This window comes from Argentina silus (assembly GCF_951799395.1).
Source record: "Argentina silus genome assembly, chromosome: 4".
NCBI lineage: Eukaryota > Metazoa > Chordata > Actinopteri > Argentiniformes > Argentinidae > Argentina > Argentina silus.
This window is the reverse complement of record NC_139658.1, coordinates 25,186,901-25,211,900: the sequence shown is the minus strand read 5'-3', so window position 1 is coordinate 25,211,900 and position 25,000 is coordinate 25,186,901. Positions and strand designations below refer to the sequence as shown.

At 46.4% G+C, this 25,000-nt stretch overlaps 1 protein-coding gene across 1 annotated transcript in view; it reads right to left on the bottom strand.

Annotated features, from left to right (window-relative positions):
* The window catches only part of grm7 (glutamate metabotropic receptor 7), a 130,316-nt gene that overhangs the window by 65,882 nt on the left and 39,434 nt on the right, over window positions 1-25,000 (bottom strand). Inside the window, 1 exon segment of the mRNA XM_083669187.1 lies at window positions 1-51. This exon segment is cut by the window's left edge and continues 85 nt beyond it. Within this exon segment, the coding sequence (XP_083525313.1) occupies window positions 1-51 (51 nt within the window).

Below are 25,000 nucleotides of genomic sequence, written 5' to 3'. Positions count from 1 at the left end.
CCAGCTTGTGGTCATGAGGGATCTTCAGGGACTGGGCGATACAGATTCCACCTACAGAGACAAGACGAGGGTGAGCTTCCTCAGCAAACAAAACAGACATCGACCGTATAGAACACACAAACACACAAACACACAAACACACAAACACACAAACACACAAACACGCACGCACGCACACACACACACACACACACACACACACACACGAGAAAAGACAACATCACAAAGGACATACAACTTTGTGAAACACTTCAAGTTTAAGGAAAGCTATGAGTCACCCTGCAAATGTTACACTGTGGAATCTGTACCAGACTCTCCAAAACATGGAACTGAGATTCTCCCCAAGCAAAAAAAAAAAAAAAAAAACGTTGCCCCAATTCAATCAATTTCATATTAAGACAAATCCCAGCGGGGGTTTCTCAAAATGTCTATGATGCATTTGAGATGAGAACAACATGCAGACACACACACTCCCGAAAACACGGATACAGTGACGCTTATAGGCTGTAATGTCATGTTTTCACCGACACTACAAATACTGTCTTATCGCTACCACTGGAAGGGCCCAGTGAGCATGATGGTGCCGGAGCTGCTGGAGGAAGTAGTCCAGCAGCACAGCATCTAACGCCTGTCCCAGGATACGCACAGGATGATGTCTGTGTACTCATGACTCAGAATATTCATGACCGTACGTCATGCTGCGATGGCTTGGGACCAGAACTGAACCACAACCAAACACTACAGCAGCAAACACAACCCTGGCTAGACGTGGTTGACACACATACCACAGATGGGAACAGTGTGTTCCACAGATTTGAGGCGAAACAAATAAAATGCAAAATACATTTTTGACATTTAGCCGACGCTTGTATCCAATACGATTTACAACAAGTCTATCTAAATACCTATTATCTGCCTGCCTGCCTGCCTGCCTGCCTGCCTGCCTGCCTGCCTGCCTGCCTGCCTGCCTGCGTGCCTGCCTGCCTGCCTGCCTGCCTGCCTGCCTGCCTGCCTGCCTGCCTGCCTGCCTGCCTGCCTGCCTGCGTGCGTGCGTGCGTGCGTGCGTGCGTGCACTACTAATTTCTCACTGTAACATGGGTATTGTACAACAAATAACCTTAAAACCAAATAGCATCCCTACATACTGTAGGAATCACTGTAGGAATTACAATATTCTGACAGATGTTCCACCCTGCAGAGAAGCCGACCTATCAGAAGATCTATATATAATAATAATATATAATATATTTATCCAAAGCGACTTACATTGCAGTGAGTGCATACATTTCAGTAAATATGGTGCCAGCGGGATCTGGTCTGAGGTGAGGCCTCACAGCCAAGACACGAACCTGAGGACTGGTGACCCTTTGAATTGATCTCATACAGTCTGATTAAACTGATCTGTCAACTAGCATTAACTGACCAATTAAACGCCTTCTGGCATGTCAGAGAACATCCGAAACATGGTTAAATGGACAGAGACAGCCTACTGTAGAAAACCGCTTTAATGAATCCCTCAAGCTATTGATTTTGAGCCAACGACTGTATGAAACCTCTTGAGCTCGTCTGTGTGCATGTACAGTATTAGTGTGTCAGTGTGTGCATTCAGCCGTAGATTTTGGACACAAAATATGACTGAACATTGTTTTCACATGTCTGTACAACTTTAGCACAGCTATGAACTCTGTTTCGTTCCTTTGAACAAACGGTCGTCGTCTGCTCTGTATACAAAAAGCAGAACCATTTATTAAACATGACCAGGATCTTAGATAACAATAAAGGCTGGAAGGGAGAAATAGCTCAGGCCTGTTTCAAGGCCAACGTAGTTTGTCTTGAGAGAGCAAGAGTGTGTCACGTCAGGGTCAGAGTTTTTGGTAAACAACCCATTACATAGCAGCACCGTAAATGACACAGCAAAACACAAGGTCAGCACTGAGCGCCATTCTAAACACCGCTGGACCGGGGTGAGTCTCCCCAAAGCTACACAGAACTGTTGTAAACACAGTTGGACCGGGGTGAGTCTCCCCAAAGCTACACAGAACTGTTGTAAACACAGTTGGACCGGGGTGAGTCTCCCCAAAGCTACACAGAACTGTTGTAAACACAGTTGGACCGGGGTGAGTGTCCCCAAAGCTACACAGAACTGTTGTAAACACAGTGGACCGGGGTGAGTGTCCCCAAAGCTACACAGAACTGTTGTAAACACAGTTGGACCGGGGTGAGTCTCCCCAAAGCTACACAGAACTGTTGTAAACACAGTTGGACCGGGGTGAGTGTCCCCAAAGCTACACAGAACTGTTGTAAACACCGCTGGACCGGGGTGAGTCTCCCCAAAGCTACACAGAACTGTTGTAAACACAGTTGGACCGGGGTGAGTCTCCCCAAAGCTACACAGAACTGTTGTAAACACAGTTGGACCGGGGTGAGTGTCCCCAAAGCTACACAGAACTGTTGTAAACACAGTTGGACCGGGGTGAGTCTCCCCAAAGCTACACAGAACTGTTGTAAACACAGTTGGACCGGGGTGAGTCTCCCCAAAGCTACACAGAACTGTTGTAAACACAGTTGGACCGGGGTGAGTCTCCCCAAAGCTACACAGAACTGTTGTAAACACAGCTGGACCGGGGTGAGTCTCCCCAAAGCTACACAGAACTGTTGTAAACACAGTTGGACCGGGGTGAGTCTCCCCAAAGCTACACAGAACTGTTGTAAACACAGTTGGACCGGGGTGAGTCTCCCCAACACTTCACAGAACTGTAATCGCCTGAAGTTCATTGTAAGTCCAAGGAACAAAACATGATTTTAAGTGTTGCAGTAGGGAAGACCGGGGGCCGTTGTACCAACCTGGGCAATTAGCTCTATCACTCATAGAGCACTCAACCCAGACGATAAGAAACCTGCATCTGTCTACTAATCCTTCATACCGTTCAAAGGTCTCGATAGATGACGGTTTGATCACAGTATACATTAAATCGGATGTTAGATTCGTAACATTGGAAAGGGCTTTTTGCGAAACAAACTTAAAACAAACCTTTGATGCTACGTTATTTCATAGCAGCTACCTTCTCTGTTCAAGCACCGTTCATGCTAAATAACTCCTTGTTCTACCAAGGTAGTTGTGTTTCTTCTACCAAGGTAGTTGTGTTTGTTCTACCAAGGTAGTTGTGTTTGTTCTTACTGGTAACAATTCACAGTTATCACTCCCGCATTCCGAGCTGTAATGTAGTTCTACCATCGTCTCCATGCCGGGAGATAAAGCCTAGCTGTGCACAGACTGAGATCCATCTCTCCAAGTTGTTTCTGATGAAGCAAAAGCAGATTGTTACAATTAACCCCTGTTACCTTTGTCCTCGTTCTACTCTTTCAGAGGAGTCTAGAATGAATACAAGCCTGAATTTCCTGAATGGTTGCGAATCAGACAGGAACAAGCTGACGGGAACAGATAGACCATTTAGAGTGAAAGTCCATTCATGAACTCTAAATTGGATTCTGAATTCAACAGTGAATGTAATTTTACCCTTGAAGGTCATCCAGTGTCCACATTATGAAATTAGGTGATGTAATAACATGTTAACTAACTATTGTAAACCAAAAGCTGTCTGACCTATACCATGGATGGATTAATCTCTCCCTCTCTCCTCTCTCTCTCTCTCTCTCTCTCTCTCTCTCTCTCTCTCTCCCTCTCTCTCTCTCACTCTCTCTCTCCCCCTATATCTCCACAATGGAGCATGGTACAGAACAATGGTAAAAATGGTATCCATTTATGCATGGAGTGCTCTCTTTCTTTCTTTCTTTCTCATCCCTCCCTCCCTCCCTCCCTCCCTCCCTCCCTCCCTCTCTCTCTGCTACAGTGCTGATGGCTCATCTCTGTAACGGCGGGGAGTGAGAGGTTTTATTTCCCAGGCAGCCAGGAGTGGAGCAAGCGTTAGTTTGACAGACAGCCCCTCTTAATTGGTTCTTCAGAGCTTGTTGATGTATTACTGTTTGTATCATAGTCCTTCAGGAGCGATCAGAGCACTCCATGAAATAAATGTTTAGGATTCCAGGCACTTCTCATCATTACTGGCTCCGATTTATGCTTGAACACCTGGTGAGATGGAGAGAGAGAGGGAGGGAGAGAGAGAGAGAGAGGGAGATAGAGAGAGAGAGAAAGAATGTACACACAAGAGAGAGAGAGAGAGAGAGAGAGAGAGAGAGAAAGAATGCACGCGTGAGAGAGAGAGAGAGAGAGAATGAGAGAGAGAGAATGAGAGAGAAAGAGGGAGATGGAGAGAGAGAGAGAGAGAGAATAAGAACGAGAATGAGAGAGAGATCTACAATCTAGAGTTCCCCCTCTACCACAGAACACACAGCTCCCCTTTTGCCCCACTTCTCCTCAAACTCAGGGAGATCCTCTACTGCCATGAAAAACGCAAAATCCAGTTTGATCCTTCCCTTCACTAACCCCTAAAAACATTCCTTCCATCATGGCCCTGTCCACCCTCCATCATGGCCCTGTCCACCCTCCATCATGGCCCTGTCCACCCTCCATCATGGCCCTGTCCACCCTCCATCATGGCCCTGTCCACCCTCCATCATGGCCCTGTCCACCCTCCATCATGGCCCTGTCCACCCTCCATCATGGCCCTGTCCACCCTCCATCATGGCCCTGTCCACCCTCCATCATGGCCCTGTCCACCCTCCATCATGGCCCTGTCCACCCTCCATCATGGCCCTGTCCACCCTCCATCATGGCCCTGTCCACCCTCCATCATGGCCCTGTCCACCCTCCATCTTGTGTGTCTTGCTTATGAACACTGCCATCTTCACCTGCCCTAGTAGAAAATGTAGAAATTGTCATTTTCTTTTTAGTCTTTTGCTGTAATAATAACCAGTAGGGGTGAAACTCTCTCCAACAGCCTCAAACACTGAAGCAATGAAAAATAGGACATTCCTTTCCCACATCTGGGTTTAGTATACAAACAAAAGGATTCACAGAAAAGATACCAAGCAACACCCTCCCTAACATGTCCCCAGTGTTCTTGGTTAACAGTGGTTCATACAGAGAGAGAGAGAGAGAGAGAGAGAGGGAGAGAGAGAGGGAGAGAGAGAGGGAGAGAGAGAGAGAGAGAGAGAGGGAGAGAGAGAGGGAGAGAGAGAGGGAGGGAGAGAAATACAATAGCTAAATAAACTGAACTGTTATCTGAGAGTATTTAAGAGTTGATGAAAATTCATGACATAAAAATATAGTATAAAAAAATATAATATTCATGACACCTCAAATATAGAGTAAGTGACCATAACCTTGAAATTGAAAAAGGACGACATTCAAAGTATTGGATGCCGAGGCAACAAAGACAAGGCAGCTTCTGTACACTACAGGAGACCGACACAGAGATGCACTTCCTGTTTACATGCCAGGAATACAACGATCACTGCGCTCTCACATACGGGCTACTCTACCTCTCCTTCTTGGAGAGGAAGAGAGAACAGCAGGGTTGGCAGCTACGTCTGTCAGAGAACGCCACGACCGTAGAGACAGTGAGTAAGTACTGGAAACCGTAGTGGTAGATAAGGTCTGTCCGCTATGGGAGAACAGTTCTGCTGTTGATTTCTTCTCATTTGTGTTGTAATGCTCTGGATACAGTATGTGTTTACACTGTATATTATATTATTTTTCTGTAGACATTTGTGTGTGTGTGTGTGTGTGTGTGTGTGTGTGTGTGTGTGTACATTACTATGATAATGAAGCTTACTTGAGAGAGAAGAGAGAGAGAGAGACACAGAGAGAGAGAGAGAGAGAGAGAGAGAGAGACAGAGAGAGAGAGAGAGAGAGAGAGGGAGAGAGGGAGAGAGAGAGAGAGCACTTCATGCTTAAATGAATCCAGTAATGAAGGAACTGGACTGCCTATCCCTGTGCAATCAGATAAACAGCACTCTGAATAAACATAGGGAGAATCTGAGGAGGCTACAGTAAATTTCAATATCCACACGAGCATCCCCCACGAGCATCCCCCCCGAGCATCCCCCACGAGCATCCCCCACTAGCATCCCCCACTAGCATCCCCCACGAGCATCCCCCACTAGCATCCCCCACTAGCATCCCACACTAGCATCCCTCACTAGCATCCCACACTAGCATCCCCCACGAGCATCCCCCACGAGCATCCCCCACGAGCATCTCCCACTAGCATCCCCCACGAGCATCCCCCACGAGCATCCCCCCCGAGCATCCCCCACGAGCATCCCCCACTAGCATCCCCCACTAGCATCCCCCCCGAGCATCCCTCACTAGCATCCCACACTAGCATCCCAGCATCCTACACTAGCATCCCCCCCGAGCATCCCCCACGAGCATCCCCCACTAGCATCCCCCACGAGCATCCCCCACGAGCATCCCTCACTAGCATCCCTCACTAGCATCCCCCACGAGCATCCCCCACGAGCATCCCCCACTAGCATCCCCCACTAGCATCCCTCACTAGCATCCCTCACTAGCATCCCTCACTAGCATCCCACACTAGCATCCCTCACTAGCATCCCAGCATCCTACACTAGCATCCTAGCATCCCCCACTAGCATCCCTCACTAGCATCCCTTACTAGCATCCCACACTAGCATTTCCCCCAGCCTCCGCCTCCACCTCAGCCAGCCTCCCCCAGCCTCCACCTCCCCCAGCCTCTACTTCAGCCTCCCCCAGCCTCGGCTTCAGCCTCCCCCAGCCTCCACCAGCCTCAGCCTCAGCCTCCACCAGCCTCCGCCTCAGCCTCCACCAGCCTCCGCCTCAGCCAGCCTCCGCCTCAGCCTCCACCAGCCTCTGCCAGCGTCCTACATCAGCATCCCAATTAGAATGCGTGGCCAAGCGTACATTGCTCCCTCCTAAACGATCTACCAGAGTGGATATTGGAACATAAACGGTGTTCTGTAACTGTTATCCTCCATCTGCATTTCAAAATGTCAGAGATGAACTAAGCCAAATCTGCTGCTAAATCGGGTCCTGCCAGATGTAGTGTAGGTGCTCTGTAAGCACAGTGCAGCTCTGGTAACCATGTCTGTCAGTTATGGAACTGTTGAGTAACATAGCCTGCTTTGCATCTTTCTATCCCGACACATTCATGTGTGCATCTTGAGAAACCCTTCAGTGGTCAAATTAATATAAATTACACGGTACAGCACACCAGGGGAGGCTGGGGGAGGCTGGGGGAGGCTGGGAGAGGCCGAGGCTGGGGGATGGGGGATGGGGGACATCAGAGGTCGGGGTTTGTCGTAATGCATGGAAGGGAACGAGGAATGGAATCACCCATGTTTGATACCGTTCCTCATTCTGTTCTTCGCATTACAAACAAGCCCTGACCTCCGATGTCCCACCTGCACCTCCCCCAGCCTCCACCAGCCTCCCCCAGCCTCCCCCAGCCTCCACCTCAGCCTCCCCCAGCCTTCACCTCAGCCTCCCCTGGTTCAGAGCAGACGGAGGGTCTGGACGCACGACTCTCTGCTGTAAAATCCGCGGTATTGAGTAGCAGTGAGATTGACCTGTCTAAGAAGATTACTTTCATAATGGTTCCACAAGTGATAAGACCACTGGGTGAACGAGGTACAGGTACATGGGCGTCCAGGGCTCCCACTCAGGATGCATCGATCGCCTGGTAATCTCCACTCAAAGCCACAGGGATCCATCACCCTGATCGGCACTGTAACTGACATGGGGCTATGAGCCCACAGGCAGGGGCAATATCTTTTAACAGGTCCTCGTCATATAAAGTCTCTGCACGATGCCACGATCATTCTGTCTGGAGCTACGGAACAGGGTCTCGGTAGAGAGGTCTGTTGTCAGAATCGTGTTATTACAATGTTGTTACTATAGGGATTGTGTTATTACATGACTGTATGATGTGTTAATTGTAGCTTGATGCGAATTGATTTGAATCTGTCTGTTGAATGTCGGCATTATATGCCGAATATATGATATATTCAAGATTACAAGAATTAGAAGAATATGTATAAGGGCTCTCTCAAAACACAGAAAATCACAAACCAATTTAGATTCAATACTAGTGTTTCTATACTGGTGTTTGTCTAGCCTAGCTGTTGGGAGTGTGTACAGCTGTTGGGAGTGTGTACATGTGTGCATGTAAGTGGCCACAGACAGCAGATCAGCTGTGGTTTGAGGAGGTTGTAAAGGAGGCTTGGGGGAAGTTGTGTGTAACACCGGGGCATCAACCCAAGCTGTCTCCAGGGTGAGTGAGGCTCAGCAGTGTGGTATTAGAGCTGGGAGTTATTACCTCGTTGGCTGGCCGCTGACACCCCAGCCCCGGGGGCGAGCGCCAGAATTTATCTGTATTATCCATGACAAAATATTGATCTAGGTAATCATTTTTAGGTTAATATATGTCCTTATCCAGGCTAGGGCAGTGGCCTGAAATATGGCTTCCTTCTGCCGTTGCGAAATCTGAAATTACATACAGAGTATCTAAACGTACAAGGTCGGCCCAGAGCGATGGCCCAGGGCTTGTCAGGGTCGGATGATCAGGATGGCAGAGTGTGTACCAGCCTAACTTACAGGTTCAACGATGCAATTATGATTCAGCAATGTTGTACATGCCGCTATGAGCCAGCATGGTTACCTTGGTTACAGCCCGTCCCTTCATTCAACAACTACTAAGAAAAATGTAAAACATCCGAAAAATGTTCTAATTTCCAACCCAGTCTGCAATTTATGAAACGCTGGTATAGCCAGATAATACGATCCCCCAGACCCTATTTCCTTGGTGTGCAGAAACAATCCCCCAGAAGGTAATCATTTGGAGACTATGTTGCTAATTTTTCCAAAATGTCATCAGTAAACAATGTGATATGCATCAATATATTGTAGGATTGCAAGAAGCTTCCCACGTTGTCAAAAATAGTCTGTAAGCTGTCTTGAAGGGTGTATGTTTGCCAACAGATACAAATATGTGCATATGTAGTGTGATACTAAAGCCAGTTTAACAGACAGCCGAGTGAGGTTAAACCCTGAAACACCATCACCCTCGACTGAAGCCCAGGAAAAAACAATCTCAAAGCGAGTGAATCGTCCAGAGGGAGTCCATTTCAAAGGACAGCCCCTTTGTCCCAAAACCCCATCTTTTATCTTATTTCCTCCTTCTGAAGCCATCTGACACGGTGGGAAACAAAACAAGCCAAGAAAGAGGATCCGTCACTCATGCCTCCGCTAAGTACAAAGCTGTGTCCAGGAGCCAAGGAGACGCAGGCACAATCCCTCCCTCACAAACACGGCTTTGAAAGGAGTCCTTAGTGGTTACCCACAACATCAGGAAATCTCTACTGTGCCCTTTTGTTTGGGTCTCAAAAGCACTTAACGTTTTTTTTTTCTTTTCTCTGTAGTTTTCAAAAGACAAATACCTGGGTTCTGGAAGCATCAACCACATGCAACTGGCATTTATTTTTAGCTCGGTGTGAAAAGCAAAAACAAAAACATCAAACTGTTTTGTTCAGCAAAAGTGAAAGCTTCCTTTTCATAATTACTATGCGTTTGATACCATTCCACATTCCCTCCCCTGCCTTACATTGGGCCCGTCCTCTGATTTCTACTTCAACCAGCCTCCGTCTGAAATACAACACGACACTATGTATGGTATTATTCAGGAGAGACTGGGACCATGACCTCAAATACTGTTGTAACACACAACAACAAACAACAAATACAGTAGTTTCACTTTTTCACATTCAACAGTATTTGAGGTCATGGTCCCAGTCTCTCCTGAATAATACCATACATAGTGTAGACTTGTATTTCAGATGGAGGTTACAGTTTACATTCGACTTTTTCATAACATTCGTTGAAATGTATGCATATTGTCCCATTCCAACGACAGCGTAGGAACACATTCTCAATATCCTCCGTAATGTAAAACTCTCACAAAAATCTCTATTTTCATGATTGCCTCCAAGTCAAGTTTCACGGCTCTGAGTCCGACCTTGAGAGCCGGTGCATCTGTGAGTCATCAGGTTCCAGAGGAGAATACAGAAGAGATTGGTCTGTTTCCAGCTGCTGGACGTCACAGTGGGGGGGGGGGGGTGTAGGGGAGGTGGTGTTGGTGGGAGTGGAGGTGGAGGGGAGATGGAGGGGAGGTGATGAGCTGGAGGGGAGGTGTGTGTGTGTGTGTGTGTGTGTGTGTGTGTGTGTGTGTGTGTGTGTGTGTGTGTGTGTGGAGGGGGGGTGGGGGGTGGGGGGGGTGGTGCACAGATGAATGCCAGGATCAGAAATGGTCTCTGCCAGGACTGACCCCATGAATGCTGTCTTTTGATTGTATGTGTCATTCAACAAGATTGATTTTCTGTAGTTGGTAAAACGCAGGCTGCTACTTATGAAAGGGTTCGTACTGTATTTCAGAGTCGGGGCACTCTTCAGGAAGGCTGTTTTGGGCACCACAGGGATGGCTTCCCAGACACACGTCAAGCCAAGTCCAGGATTAAATGCCACTTTCAATGACGACTCTGAATTGAAGAGGCTTTTTGGTACAGGATTAGGGTTTTTGGTACAGGATTAGGGTTTTTGGTATAGGATTAGGGTTTTTGGTATAGGATTAGGGTTTTTGGTACAGGATTAGGGTTTTTGGTATAGGATTAGGGTTTTTGGTACAGGATTAGGGTTTTTGGTACAGGATTAGGGTTTTTGGTATAGGATTAGGGTTTTTGGTATAGGATTAGGGTTTTTGGTATAGGATTAGGGTTTTTGGTACAGGATTAGGGTTTTTGGTATAGGATTAGGGTTTTTGGTATAGGATTAGGGTTTTTGGTACAGGATTAGGGTTTTTGGTATAGGATTAGGGTTTTTGGTATAGGATTAGGGTTTTTGGTACAGGATTAGGGTTTTTGGTATAGGATTAGGGTTTTTGGTACAGGATTAGGGTTTTTGGTACAGGATTAGGGTTTATCTGGGTTCAGGAAATTGGCCCGATATGTTTCATCACACTAATCATATGAGATAAGGATTATTTTAAGAAGAGGATAATAATTGAATGATAAGAGGATTATATCGTGCTTCACCACAGGGGAGGCTGGCAGAGGTAGAAACTGTAGAACGGGCTCATTACAACGCAGGGGAGGCTGGCAGAGGTAGAAACTGTAGAACGGGCTCATTACAACGCAGGGAATGGATCAGGCTGTTTGATGCCATTCCTCATTCCGCTCCGTGCATTACAGCGAGCCCGTCCTCCGATTTCTACCTCCACCAGCCTCCCCTGCTCCACCAGCGTTGTGAGTCAGGAGATAAACAGAATGTAATGATTAGCTGACGGTATCACTTCAGCTCCGCAGCTCCCCCCCCCTCCCCCCCTCCCCCCTCCCTCCCCCCCCTCCCCCCACCCCCCTCCCTCCCCCCCCCTCCCCCCCCCCCCCAGTTGTGTTGAAGGCCTTCCCTCCAATTTCTCATCAGCTATCACAACACAAGCTTATCATTGGACAAGACATCGTCTTTATGATTAATAGAGCGCAATAACATGAATTTCTATCAGGGCCTTCTAGCTATTGACGGAATATCCTTACCTGGTGATCTGTCTCCATTATTTACATATAAGAAGGAGAAACTAATTAACGTCAGTCTGTGAGATTGACACAGAGAAATTGCGAGAGAAGCATGTATTGATTACAATTTTCACTTAACATTATTGGACTGGGATGACCTGAGAGACCGGGCCCGAGAGCAGCACCAGACCCAACAACATGATGAAGTAAGAGAGAAAGAGGAAAATAAATTACAATCCACAGAGCCAGTAAATCACAGACTGAGAACAAAGTGGGTCAAGCTATCTAAATCCAACTGGAGGTAAATCCAACTCCACAGCACAGAGACAATAGAACTTTATTCTGCAGCCTGGTCTAACTGGGTCTTATCTGGCAGTCACTAAGAAACACAGGTAAATATGGACAGCCTCTGGTATTGACCTCCAAGAACATCAACACTGTTGGTGACTACAGCATACAGTGCCCTGTGTAAGTAACGGGACAGTGTGTAAGTAATGGGACAGTGTGTAAGTAATGGGACAGTGTGTAAGTAACGGGACAGTGTGTAAGTAATGGGACAGTGAGTAAGTAATGGGACAGTGAGTAAGTGAGTAAGTAATGGGACAGTGAGTAAGTAATGGGACAGTGTTTAAGTAATGGGACAGTGTGTAAGTAATGGGACAGTGTGTAAGTAATGGGACAGTGTGTAAGTAACGGGACAGTGAGTAAGTAATGGGACAGTGTGTAAGTAACGGGACAGTGAGTAAGTAACGGGACAGTGAGTAAGTAATGGGACAGTGAAGCACGTTTTCTTCTTTTGGCTCTACACTCCAAACGTTTGGATTTTAAATCAAACAATGACTTAATAAATGATGTGACGGAACACCTGATCTACAACTGAAACACCTGATCTACAACTGAAACACCTGATCTACAACTGAAACACCTGATCTACAGCTGAAACACCTGATCTACAACTGAAACACCTGATCTACAACTGAAACACCTGATCTACAACTGAAACACCTGATCTACAACTGAAACACCTGATCTACAACTGAAACACCTGCCAAGTCAATTATCCCATCACTGTTGGGGACCCAAAAATAGGGGTATGCAACAATATGTTGTAATTTTTGAACGGTGAAACCAATATGTACACAAATACCATCAAATAAAAGCTGAGAACCTCTGCTTTAACCTCATCATAACTGTCTGATTTCAAATCCAAACTGTTGGAGCGTAGAGCCAAAAGAAGACACAACGCTTCACGGTCCCATTACTTACGCAGGGCCCTACATACCAAACAGTATCAACTGAAGTGTGATTAAGCAATTATTAAAGGTTATAGAGTATAACTATATCATTACTCAGTACATGCTAATTAAATACCCAGTCGATAGTGAGCCGGAACACACAACGCTTCTCAAACGGCGACTGGAGCGTTACCGGCCGGGGCTACCATGGCAACAAACACAACACCACTCCTCATGTTGAGTTGCTGCAAACACACTATATGTCATTAACACCCGACACGGACATGCCAATCAACGTTTCGCTCCGGGAGTACAGGCTGGCTTCCTGTGAGGGGCTGGGCACGTCTGAGACCGGCAGGCTGAAACATCTGGTACCAGGTGTCCTTTTAGGGAGATGGATTTATTTAGTGTCATTTTGGAATTTCAATAGAATGGAAAGTAAAATATGAATGTGAGTGCCCCAAAATATGTGAGAGGTTCTCAAAGGTGTCTCTCTGAGTGATACTGGCAGCATGCATCCAAGGGAAGTCTGACTCTTTCAGCTTCTGTCTTCACCCAGGCATACCTTGACTCTTCCATTGAATGTAGACGGACAAAACACAAAATGTCCGCTGGAATTCAGTCTCTTTTCACTACAGTCTTTCAGTGCACATTGATGAAGTATCCAAACACACTTCGGTATCTAATGTGATGTGACATGTTGAAACTCAGGTCAAAGGCGTTTTATCCTGCTTTGCTGACTGTGGTCTGAAGCCCCAGCTGTCCCTCAGCCGTCTCCTACTGACATTTTGAAGGTGCTCTGCATGGCTGACAGGAAATCCACCAGGCAGCTCAATACCTTGACCCACCGTCCCCAACCCGACCCACCCCTCCACCCCCCCACGCCTCTCCCCCCCCACACCCCCACCCACACCCCTCTCCTCCCAGTGAAGAATTTGGCACTGTTCAGGTTGTCTTTGACCCCTCTCCCCCCCCCACCCGTCTCCTCCCAGTGAGAATTTGGCACTGTTCAGGTTGTCTTTGACCCCTCTCCCCCCCCACCCGTCTCCTCCCAGTGAGAATTTGGCACCCCTAACCCTCTCCTCCATCACTCCTCCATCCCCTAACCCTCTCCTCCATCCCCTAACCCTCTCCTCCATCATTCCCCTCCACCAAGCTCACTCTCTGTCAATCTCTGGCGTTCAGTAACCGCAGCATACGACTGGAAACACTGATAAAAAAATAGATCCAAATAGAAAATGGTGTAATATGCTTCACCTTGTCATCCAGCATAATTGAAAATAGCCAACCGAAACATCCAAGAGAGATTCTGGTGCTAAACGTGCCCGTCTGGGTTCCTCTGCAAATCACTCTGTGTCTTCTGCCAGTAATGGAACAATAATTGCATAGTGCTTTTACAAAAACAAAGACACAAAATAAGATGTCTGAGTTTATAGCCTTCTGTCCTTACATCATACGTTTAAAAAACATCATATTTCGGAGGGAGAGTACCAAAGCATCAAAGTGACTCCAATCTCCAGTCCCTGTCAAGTCCATCCAGACACAACCAGTACTCTAGGGGCCTTTTACAACGGCCAATGCATGACAATAACTGCCCAGGGGTAATGAATTCTGCCTCATGCGAGACACACAGTGGTCCCTGCGCCCTGGGTCTCAACACGCAACCTTGCATTAGTGGTGTTAGGAGGCCCATAGATCTGCCTCTAAGAACCCCTGACAGGCTAATCAATTCAACACACTCACATCTGTTATAGGTCTGTCCAGCGGACGGGGGAATCTCGTAATGAGGGACTCGACGTTTGATGAAGTGGAAGATCTGCAGACACAAACACAGTGAGCGAAGAAGTTCCATTACCATGCAACAGGCTAGAGGGGGGGGTGGACCAGGGGAGGCTGGCGGAGGTAGAAATCGGAGGACAGGCTCATTGTAATGCACGGAAAGGAATGAGGGATGGTGTCAAACACACGTGTCTCATTCCATTCATGCATCCCATTCCACGTGTGTTTGATACCATTCCTCATTCCGTTCCATGCATTACAATGGCCTCCGATTTCTACCTCCACCAGCCTCTCTTGGGATAAACAGAAAATAGAGGGACAACATGGATGTTGTAGCTGCTAGATTATGTGTTTTGTGTTGTTGTGTTTGTTGTTGTTGTTCATTTTAGTCTCTAATGACAACCTCTGGCTCTGTTTCACTGATTTCCTTCCATTTCCACCGAGCACATCTTCGTAATGAATGAAACGTTCGTTCTCACAGCGAGGGAATGCCACAGCTTCATTGTAGCGTGTCCAGCCAATCACGGTGATGATTGAATGGGACCCTGAACGAGAGTTCCTCTCTGACACAACGATCAAGGACGATGTAATTTCAAAGAAACACGTCAATGAATGAATAACTGAAAGGTTAATAACCATATTTCCAATGGAGCCGATGGAGCGGCTTCTGAAGGGACACTGACCATCGTCGTTATGTGTTCTCCCATCATTACTGTTCAATCCCAAATCAATTAGTCTCGGTTGTTAAATTACATTGATGGATCAAATGTTGAAGAGTGATACCGGCGGAGGCCAGAGACAAAAGAAACAGTTGGACAATAATTTGACCTTTCCTTTTATGCAGCGCCAACACTTAATGTTAGCCGCTGGCTTTTTATCAAAAAATGAATATGGTATGCATGAATATGGTATGCAGTGTTTGCCTTCCAAAACAATTCTAATCCATTTACTTCACTGGTTCATGCGTGGAATTAAAATAAGCAATACTGTACAACTGCTTTGGTCACAAAGTTGCGGCCAGTTGTATTAGTTTTTGAAATTCTATGCAAAACAGACATGGTGTGTCTCATGCATTATCACGGGCATTGTTTTGAGAACAAAACTGTCTCTCCCATTTGACTGTGAAACACATAACACCACAGTGGCTGTTTCTGTGTAAATTGTCTCATAGTGGCTGTCTCTGTAGACTGTTTCTGTGTAGACTGTCTCATAGTGGCTGTCTATGTAGACTGTTTCTGTGTAGACTGTCTCATAGTGGCTGTCTCTGTAGACTGTCTCTGTGTAGACTGTCTCTGTAGACTGTCTCTGTAGACTGTTTCTGTGTAAACTGTCTCATAGTGGCTGTCTCTGTAGACTGTTTATGTGTAGACTGTCTCATAGTGGCTGTCTCTGTAGACTGTCTCTGTGTAGACTGTCTCATAGTGGCTGTCTCTGTAGACTGTCTCTGTGTAGACTGTCTCATAGTGGCTGTCTCTGTAGACTGTCTCGTAGTGGCTGTCTCTGTAGACTGTCTCTGTAGACTGTCTCATAGTGGCTGTCTCTGTAGACTGTCTCTGTGTAGACTGTCTCATAGTGGCTGTCTCTGTAGACTGTCTCTGTGTAGACTGTCTCATAGTGGCTGTCTCTGTCGACTGTCTCTGTGTAGACTGTCTCATAGTGGCTGTCTCTGTGTAGACTGTCTCTGTAGACTGTCTCTGTGTAGACTGTCTCATAGTGGCTGTCTCTGTGTAGACTGTCTCTGTAGACTGTCTCATAGTGGCTGTCTCTGTAGACTGTCTCTGTGTAGACTGTCTCTGTAGACTGTCTCATAGTGGCTGTCTCTGTGTAGACTGTCTCTGTAGACTGTTTCATAGTGGCTGTCTCTGTGTAGACTCATACACTAAGGCACTAAGCTCAGATGTAAAACTAGAGGACCAGAAGTTCATGATTCTCTTTCTCCAACTTTATAATAAGATCACTGGACTAGACTAAAACAAAATGGCCACCAGATTCAAATTCTCCAAAGCTTTTTTTATCGTTTTTCCAAAATCTATTTGAGAGCTCAGACACTGAGAGGCTGGTCTCCAGGCCCTGGCATGTGGTATTAAAGCAGGATTTATGGCTCGGGAGACGCAGGAGTGACTCTCAGACTCCTTCCTTTTAGTCTGGAAGATCAGTGATGTGTCTCTGGTGGATTTATCCATTTAGAGTGCCTCCCTTGGGCTGGAGGTATTCCAGGGAGAACCCCCCCATCCATACTCTCTGTCCCGCCTCCCCAACCGCACACATCTCATAGCTGAGTGGTGCATTCCTATTAAGAAGATAGGTTTGTGGAAACCCAACATCCAACTGGCAATTTAAGTCTGGAAACTTAAGGGAAATTGGCGCACAGAAAGATATATAGGCTACATACAATGTCATATGATACATTCATATCATGTTGGCTTGGTTACTTAAACATTACAAGCCCTCATACATGCATATGAAACCTACTGGAATTTCGCACCACAAATATCATCAATATTTCACATGATATGGCTGGAGTTCTATTGGTCAGTATGCCTGTCTTGTGGTTACTGCGGTGGCTGGATGAGGAATGGGTATAGTGCATGTTATGATCCAGCAGATGAAAGGACCGTTGGTATATCTTTTCCTTAGATACTGCAGACTGTTTATGCAAGAGGCAGGTAAATTATTGAAGAAGCTCTGGGGGGAGAAGGCTGCAGGATTCCTCACAAGGCAACAGAGAGACAGAAAGAGAGGGAGAGAGAGAGAGACACAGACAGACAGACAGAGAGAGAGAGAGAGAGAGAGAGAGACAGACAGAGAGAGAGAGAGACAGAGAGAGACAGAGAGAGAGACAGACAGAGAGAGAGAGAGAGAGACAGAGAGAGACAGAGAGAGGCCTCTGAGTTGAACCAGAAACAGCCCCAGTGTTTCTCTGTTACTCCCTCTCCATCCCTCTCTCCATCCCTCTCTCCCTCCTCTCTGATCCCAAGCTCAAGCTGCATCCATCCAGGCCAGGGACCAACAATACACCGTGTATGTAGTCTGGGAAGACCATGAATCCTCTGCTAATTCATCCAGAAAAGCTGCACCCTCAAAGGACGGATCATGTCAAGTCTGCATGCTTCCTTTTTATTGATTTCATTCTCAACCCGGTTGTGGTGGCTGGGTTTGACACTCGGATGTCTGATGTGTTTAAGAGATTGGTACACAACACATAGCCAGGCAGGTTCATAGAAGGCTTTCTCAGGTATTCTGGGGTAGTATCTGCCACCTTTTCAACCTGGCTCTGATGTTCTAATCCAAAACATTTCCCAAAGCGATTTAAAGTTTATTTATCGTGTGCGCGGGGTACAGCTGGAAACGCTCCGATGAAATGCTTCAGTTTTGGTCCACTGCTCTGCACGCATGAAATGATAGCGCTTCGACTGACTATCAAGTAGTATGCTTCCTCTTTAATCAGTCAACAATTACACTCACAGTCTAATCATCTCTCTAACACATTCATCTATTGATTAGGTGGTGAATTGCCACTGAGACAGACTCGGCAAGCATCAAAGCCTCAAACATCAAATACAGTCCAACACGATAACTATAACTATAACTATAACTATAACTATACTGTACACTATACACTATAACTATAACTATAACTAGGTGGTGTTTTTCTTAAGGGCTAGGGCGTTATAAAAACAACTGTATCCTGGATGATCAAACCACGGATGCAATTCTTGATGTCATGCAGATATTAGAGGGGAGGGGAGAGAGGGAGGGAGGGAGGGAGGGGAGGGGAGGGGGGGGGAGGGGAGGGGAGGGGAGAGAGGGAAGGAGGGAGTGAGAGGAGGGGAGGGGAGGGGAGGGGAGGGAGGGAGGGAGGTGGGAGGGAGGGGAGGGGAGGGAGGGAGGGAGGAGGGGAGGGGAGGGAGGGAGGGGAGGGTGGGGAGGGGAGAGAGGGAGGGAGGGAGGGAGGGAGGGGAGGGTGGGGAGGGGAGAGAGGGAGGGAGGGAGGGGAGAGAGGGAGGGAGGGAGGGAGGGAGGGAGGGAGGGAGGGAGGGGAGGGGATGGAGGGGAGGGGATGGAGGGGAGGCTAGCGAACACTGTGTGAAAACCCTTGGGCTGAACCCGAACTCACACTAAAGAGGAACCAGAGGACAGCTTAATAACAGCCTTCCCAGTTTGCCATCAGGTTCCGCAGGGCACTAGATTGTTACCTGGGCCCACATTCCAGGAATGTGAGTGATTGATTAATGGCCGCCCGCTGACCCCGGCCCACGCTAATCTACTGCCATTAGCAGACGTCGCACAGCACAGAATAATCCTTCCTCTATTCATGGGTAATACTACACAATAATCAACTCAAAGGGTGGATAATACCAGAGGAATGTAATATAACAATAGAGCTACCATTTATTTAGAACCATAAACATAGTAATGATTGAATACAGAACACCAACGTTGTCAAACATAAAGTATAAATGCTTCATGATCACGTACTGTCAAATATAAACGGTAAAATACAATACTATGAACATTGTCTAGCCTATCCTCAGGTAATATGATGTATGTGAAACTCTCCAGAATATGATGGCTATCAGTGGAGGCTGAAATCGGAGGTCAATAAGCCCGTCCTCCGATTTCTACCTCCACCAGCCTCCCCTGATTGCTGTGTACAGCAGAACACAGCTCCAGGGTCTAAATGAGCCAATAATGATCCTAGCATGGAATGAAGTCATAAGACTTGATTTGTGCAAATGAGAATGATCATTATCAACAGCAGATCCCTTAATCTGTCAGCAAAGACGGAGCTAATAAAGCAGTCCGGAGTCAATTATCGGTCTGAAAACGGAACAGGTGATGAGGCGCAGAGGGAGGGAGGGAGAGAGAGAAGAGAGAGGCCGATGTGATCTAGTGAGCTGGGGCAAGCAGGCGCCCTGTAAGGTCCTGCCCTCCGGGGAAGGGGTAATGAGAAGCTAGCAGTCAGCTAGAGACCAGGGAGACCACTGACAACTCTCTCCACATAACGCACAGAAGCTGTCTTACTGTCTGTTCTATCACAGCGCTTTTAAACCCTTCATAAATATATCACCATAACACCATATACTTACAGTGCCCTCCATGAGTACTGGAAAGAGGAAGCTGAAAGAGGAAGCTGAAAGAGGAAGCTGAAAGAGGAAGGTGTGTGACTGACTGGGTTCGAAGCCACATCTTCTACGTTGATAATAAGACTGTGTTAGCTCGGTGAGATGAAGCCACATCTTCTACGTTGATAATAAGACTGTGTTAGCTCGGTGAGATGAAGCCACATCTTCTACGTTGATAATAAGACTGTGTTAGCTCGGTGAGATGAAGCCGCATCTTCTACGTTCATAATAAGACTGTGTTAGCTCGGTGAGATGAAGCCAAATCCCCTCTCCTACACACACTCAGTGACCGGGCGCACTGGGTACATCATTCCTGTCCAGGACACGATCTTTACCAGGTCACCAACTCTTCAAGACAAACATGTAAATGGGAAAGACTGAATAAGAGCTGACCAGCGTGATTCCTAATCCAGATAGTCCACTGAGCTAAAGCCGAACCACCGACCCACCGCAGACAGAATCCATCATTCCTTTTCAGAAGATCTACTCTAAGCAGGTCACTCACCATATGAGACAGGCATGACAATGGGAAAGACTGAATAAGAGCTGACCAGCGTGATTCCACATCCAAATAGCATCCAGGGGAGGATGATGGAGGTAGAAATCTGAGATTTGTGGAGGTAGACATCTGACATATGTGGAGGTAGAAATCTGACATATGTGGAGGTAGAAATCTGACATTTGTGGAGGTAGAAATTGTAGATTTCTGCCTTCACCAGCTTCCCCTGGGTGGCACATGAATTCAACTGCCACTATCAGCTACTGTACTGTCCATACCTGACAGGGAAGGTTGTCATTAGATGTTTTATAATCATGTCAACAACGTGTGTGTGTGTGTGTGTGTGTGTGTGTGTGTGTGTGTGTACTAGTATTGCTGTTCCAGGGACGTGTGCTGACTTGCTTGGGGATATTACACAGGACTTTGAGTCTGCCATTCATCTTCGGCAGTGACTGTTTCTTGGGTATTGAAATATTAGATTTATATTAAATGTCTGTATTTGCAAAAAGACACCAGCAAAACCAGACAACCCATTCACCTCTTTAGCTGCTCAGCCGCACACGGAACACACGACTGTAACGTGTGAGACCTTTATGAATACAGAACGCTCCCCAGTCGCTTTGTAATTCAATACATTTAGAAATTGTAAAGTGTGTAAAACCATATCATTCGACATCGCGGAGTATGAACAATTTAGCGTCTGGAAGCAGCTTCCAGCATTTTTCAAAGGAAGAGATGGGAGCAGATAAGGCAGGTAACACAGACGAAAGGAAATATTTGTCACAGTGATGGATGGAGTAATCTGTGGTGTTATGAATGTGTTGTCAGGCCGGTATATTGATTGATAAATGACGCTACACGCACGGCCGGGGAGGCCGGTGGAGGCAGAAATCGGAGGGGGGGCTCATTGTAATGCATGGAATGGAGGTCGGAATTGCATGGAATGGAATGAGGAATGGCATCAAACGCACGTGTTTGATTCCATTCCCTATTCCGTTCCTGCATTACAATGAGCTCCGTCCTCCGATTTCTGCCTCCACCGGCCTCCGCTGACAGACAGCTACAAAAGCAGAGCTCTCTATTTAGCTGGTTCCTCTGCTGCCTTTTAATTCTATAACACCGCTGCGCTGAGTGGAGATTGAATCACATCTCTGGTAAACTGGTGGTGTTCGCGCTCGGCTAGGCACATTACTGGGACCCAGTGTCATTACCACAGTTGTTCTGAGGACACCGCTTCTGACCTCTGCTTCCACCATGTACTATCCCCATTAGGATACAGATATTTAACTCATTCAGCGCCGAGGGTGAATAAAGTCGGCCAAATTGTCAACGTTCTAGAGCGCCAAGGGTGACTTCATTCACAGAAAATGCATCAATGATGATGCTTCATTTTGTAGCCAATCAAAGTGTTGTTGCTAGGTAAACACCACATAGAACACTTGGCGCTCTGGGTGGTGAGGGTTCCGGAGTTCTCTGGCAGTTGAGTTTAGGGACATTTTAGTGGTCTCTATTCCAACTGCTGAGACCAGATCTAGACCCGTTGACCCCATTCCAGATAATGACATACTTATCTTTTTCAGCATAATCCACATAACCGTGGTCAATTAGTATGTATTCCGGTTTTGCACTGAGGCAGCGAAATATTAATTCCGACATGATATGCCTACTCTTGACTTTCTTGCCTTTTTCCCTCCTGCCTGCTCTCTACGTGCTGCTGTGGATGCTGCTCCTCAACAAATGCTGTGAACCACAAACACACTCTCTTCCATTTTTAATGAGTGATTACACTTCACATGAAGGCACGTCTGTGAAATATTAATGGCTGCCGGACTTGAAATAGCAAACCTACGGAATGTCATTAACTTTCTTAAACCTTCGGAAAGCCGGTAGCACTTTACACTGCAGCTCGAAATAAGTGGGTAATAACATGATAATAACCCATTGCAATTGCCAGTAATTACCTGTAGTTACCAGTAACAAAAAAGGCAATTACCTTGTAATTACAAGGTAAGTTGGACTGTAGTTTCTATGCAGTTATTTCGCATGAAAGATGCTTGAACAGAGAAGGTATTATGAAACAAGGTAGAATCAGAGCTGTAAAATGCTATATTACCTGCTTCCATCTTAACTTCACAAGAAAGACCGTGGTTAGTCAGTCAGTGGTAAAACCTACAATAGTATCAGTATGCCTGCATCCACTGACTGTAACCCAGTAATAAGCTGCCCAATGGCTCTGATACCTTCAGTTGTTGTGGATGATTTCAATGCAATGAATGTAAAGGTGCTCTGCCCTTCACTAGGAGGTCGCTTCCTGCCAGGGGCTCAGGTGAAATTGTTTGTTTCAATAGAAGAAGAATCAATAACTCACTGAACAACCAACGCCTAATTAAAGCACTGTTTCACTTTTGTGTGATGTCACCAAGGACTTTTTCAAAGTTAAAACAGTTACAGAGCATTGCTATCTTAAGTACAGATACTGTAGTTGTGTGACGTTTGTACAAGTACATCTTTTTGTTCGCAATAAGCAAACATTAGCGTCAGTTGGAAGTAGCTTGTCTTATAATGTCTTTATAATTGTTAATTGCTGTGGATGAATTGTTGTGGTGAATATCACTGGAAATATGACTCAGTCCAATAGAACAGCCGACTGCATCCAACTCCAACAACAACGACACAGAGGTTTTGAAGGTGTTGCCCCCATTCATTCATTCTGGACCCACACACCATTACATTAGCAGAGCTACATTAGCTACTGGACAGCTTATTATTATTAATGTCAACGTCTCAATGTGTTCATCAAGGAACATGTACATTAGCTGTACAGAGTCATCCATAAACCCTTCATGTAGCTCTATGGACCAGACCCATTAGGTAGCTAATGCTGCTAACGCTGCTAATGCTGCAGGCATGCTGATACTGTAGGTAAGACTGTATTACCGCTGACTGATGGTCTCACCACGGTAAACATGGTCTTACTTGGCAGGTTAACATGGGATACAAGGGTAGAACAAAACGGACACTGGTGATACAGTGTATTCCAGCTCTGATACTGCGGTATTTCAATAGTAACTAACTTCTCTATTTCTTGGTTATAAATTAAATTAAATTTGCGCTCATCGGTTTCAATGATTCAAGAACCATATGGAACGGTGTAACAGTAACGGGGAAATAAGCATCTTTCATGGAAAATAATAATGTGGAAACTACAGTGTGCCTTATTTTGTAATAACAAGGTAATTGCCTTACTTGTTACTGGTAATTACCATGGCTATAACCCACTTTATCCCAGCTGTATTGTAAACCATTGTTTCTTTCCAAATTACTCAGCATCCATATCAGTAGAGGCTGGTGGAGGTAGAAATTGGAGGACGGGGCTCATTGTAATGCATGTTATGGAATGAGGCTGTTCCACGCATTACAATAAGCCTGTCCTCCAATTCCTGCCTCCACCAGCCTCCCCTGATCTACGCCCATGAGGTGAAATGAGGAATAAGAAATGCTTCACGGTTTAGATGACAATCAGACGACCGTAATAGTCCAGCGGTGTGGAAGACTACTGGGGGTGTCATGGTGTCCTGTTCAGCAGTGTGGAAGACTACTGGGGGTGTCATGGTGTCCTGTTCAGCAGTGTGGAAGACTACTGGGGGTGTCATGGTGTCCTGTTCAGCAGCGAACACTGAGCCCAGCGGATACAGGAGACACGCTACCGGGTGACTCATCCCTGAAATATAACAGAGTGCTTCATCATTTCACAGAGTAAATATGCCATGGCTTAATGAAATTAAAGTACATACTTAATGAAGTAAAGGGTTTTATATTTTCATATTTTATGTCTATTTCCTTCCTCTGGACACTCTGTGCTGAGAGCCTCGTGAGGTGGCAGTTATCACCATGGAGATAAGTGCTGTGTCACTAATCTGGCTCGTAGGGAAGGAAGGGCTGGTAATGAAGAGCTGAGAAATGTTGTCCAGGAACAGCATAATTAAATAGGCTAAATTAGGGTTTGTGTATAAAGTGCCACATCTGGTGGCATCCTAATGGGATCATAAACAAACCCGCTAAGCCGCGAGCCTCATCCCATGGCAACCACATCAACGACAGGGGGGTATAGATATCGCCGTATGTGTCGCTCTGAGGGGAAGTCGTCATTAAAAGTTGATGAGGCTCAGCATTAGGGGAGAGAATCGCGCAGAAGATGCTGGCGGTGGTGTCTGACAGCATTCCACATCCCGTTCCATGCATTACAATGAGCCCCGTCCTCCGATTTCTACCTCCGCCGGCCTCCCCCTGGAGTCAAATCACTGTTTAATTCAGACCAGAGGGGGCTTATCAAAACCTCCAAACAAAATGGCTTCTGAGTAGTCTTTTTGAACTAATCCTCAACTGCTGTGCTGTGTGTACATTTCTGTTCATCAGCGCCGTTTGGTTCTCTCTTCTTCAGAGGAAACACAAACATGGGTACTACAGAACCGTGTTGCTGAGGCAGGTTCAAACCCTTTGGAGCCGCAATTCAAACAGAGGATACACTCTCTCATGTGGAGAGGAGGAGGGCAAATACCTCAAGGCGCTCTCCCTCTCATCTCTCATCTCTCTCTCGTCGTGAGTTAAACCGCCAGCAGGTATATATGGTACCTCCACCCACCATCATGCCCCGTAACCGTCTTTCTCCCTCCCTGAGAGGAAACTCACCGTCTTCACAACTAACGCACCAGAGTGTGGACAGAAAAGTGTGGAGTACACAGAGTGAGAGTGTGCTTGGTCTCAGGGAGATCTACAGCTAAATAAAGACACCCCCGTCGGGGCTCTCCGGCCTTATAAAGACCAAGATGAAAAAAAAACAGAAAAGAGGGTGAAAA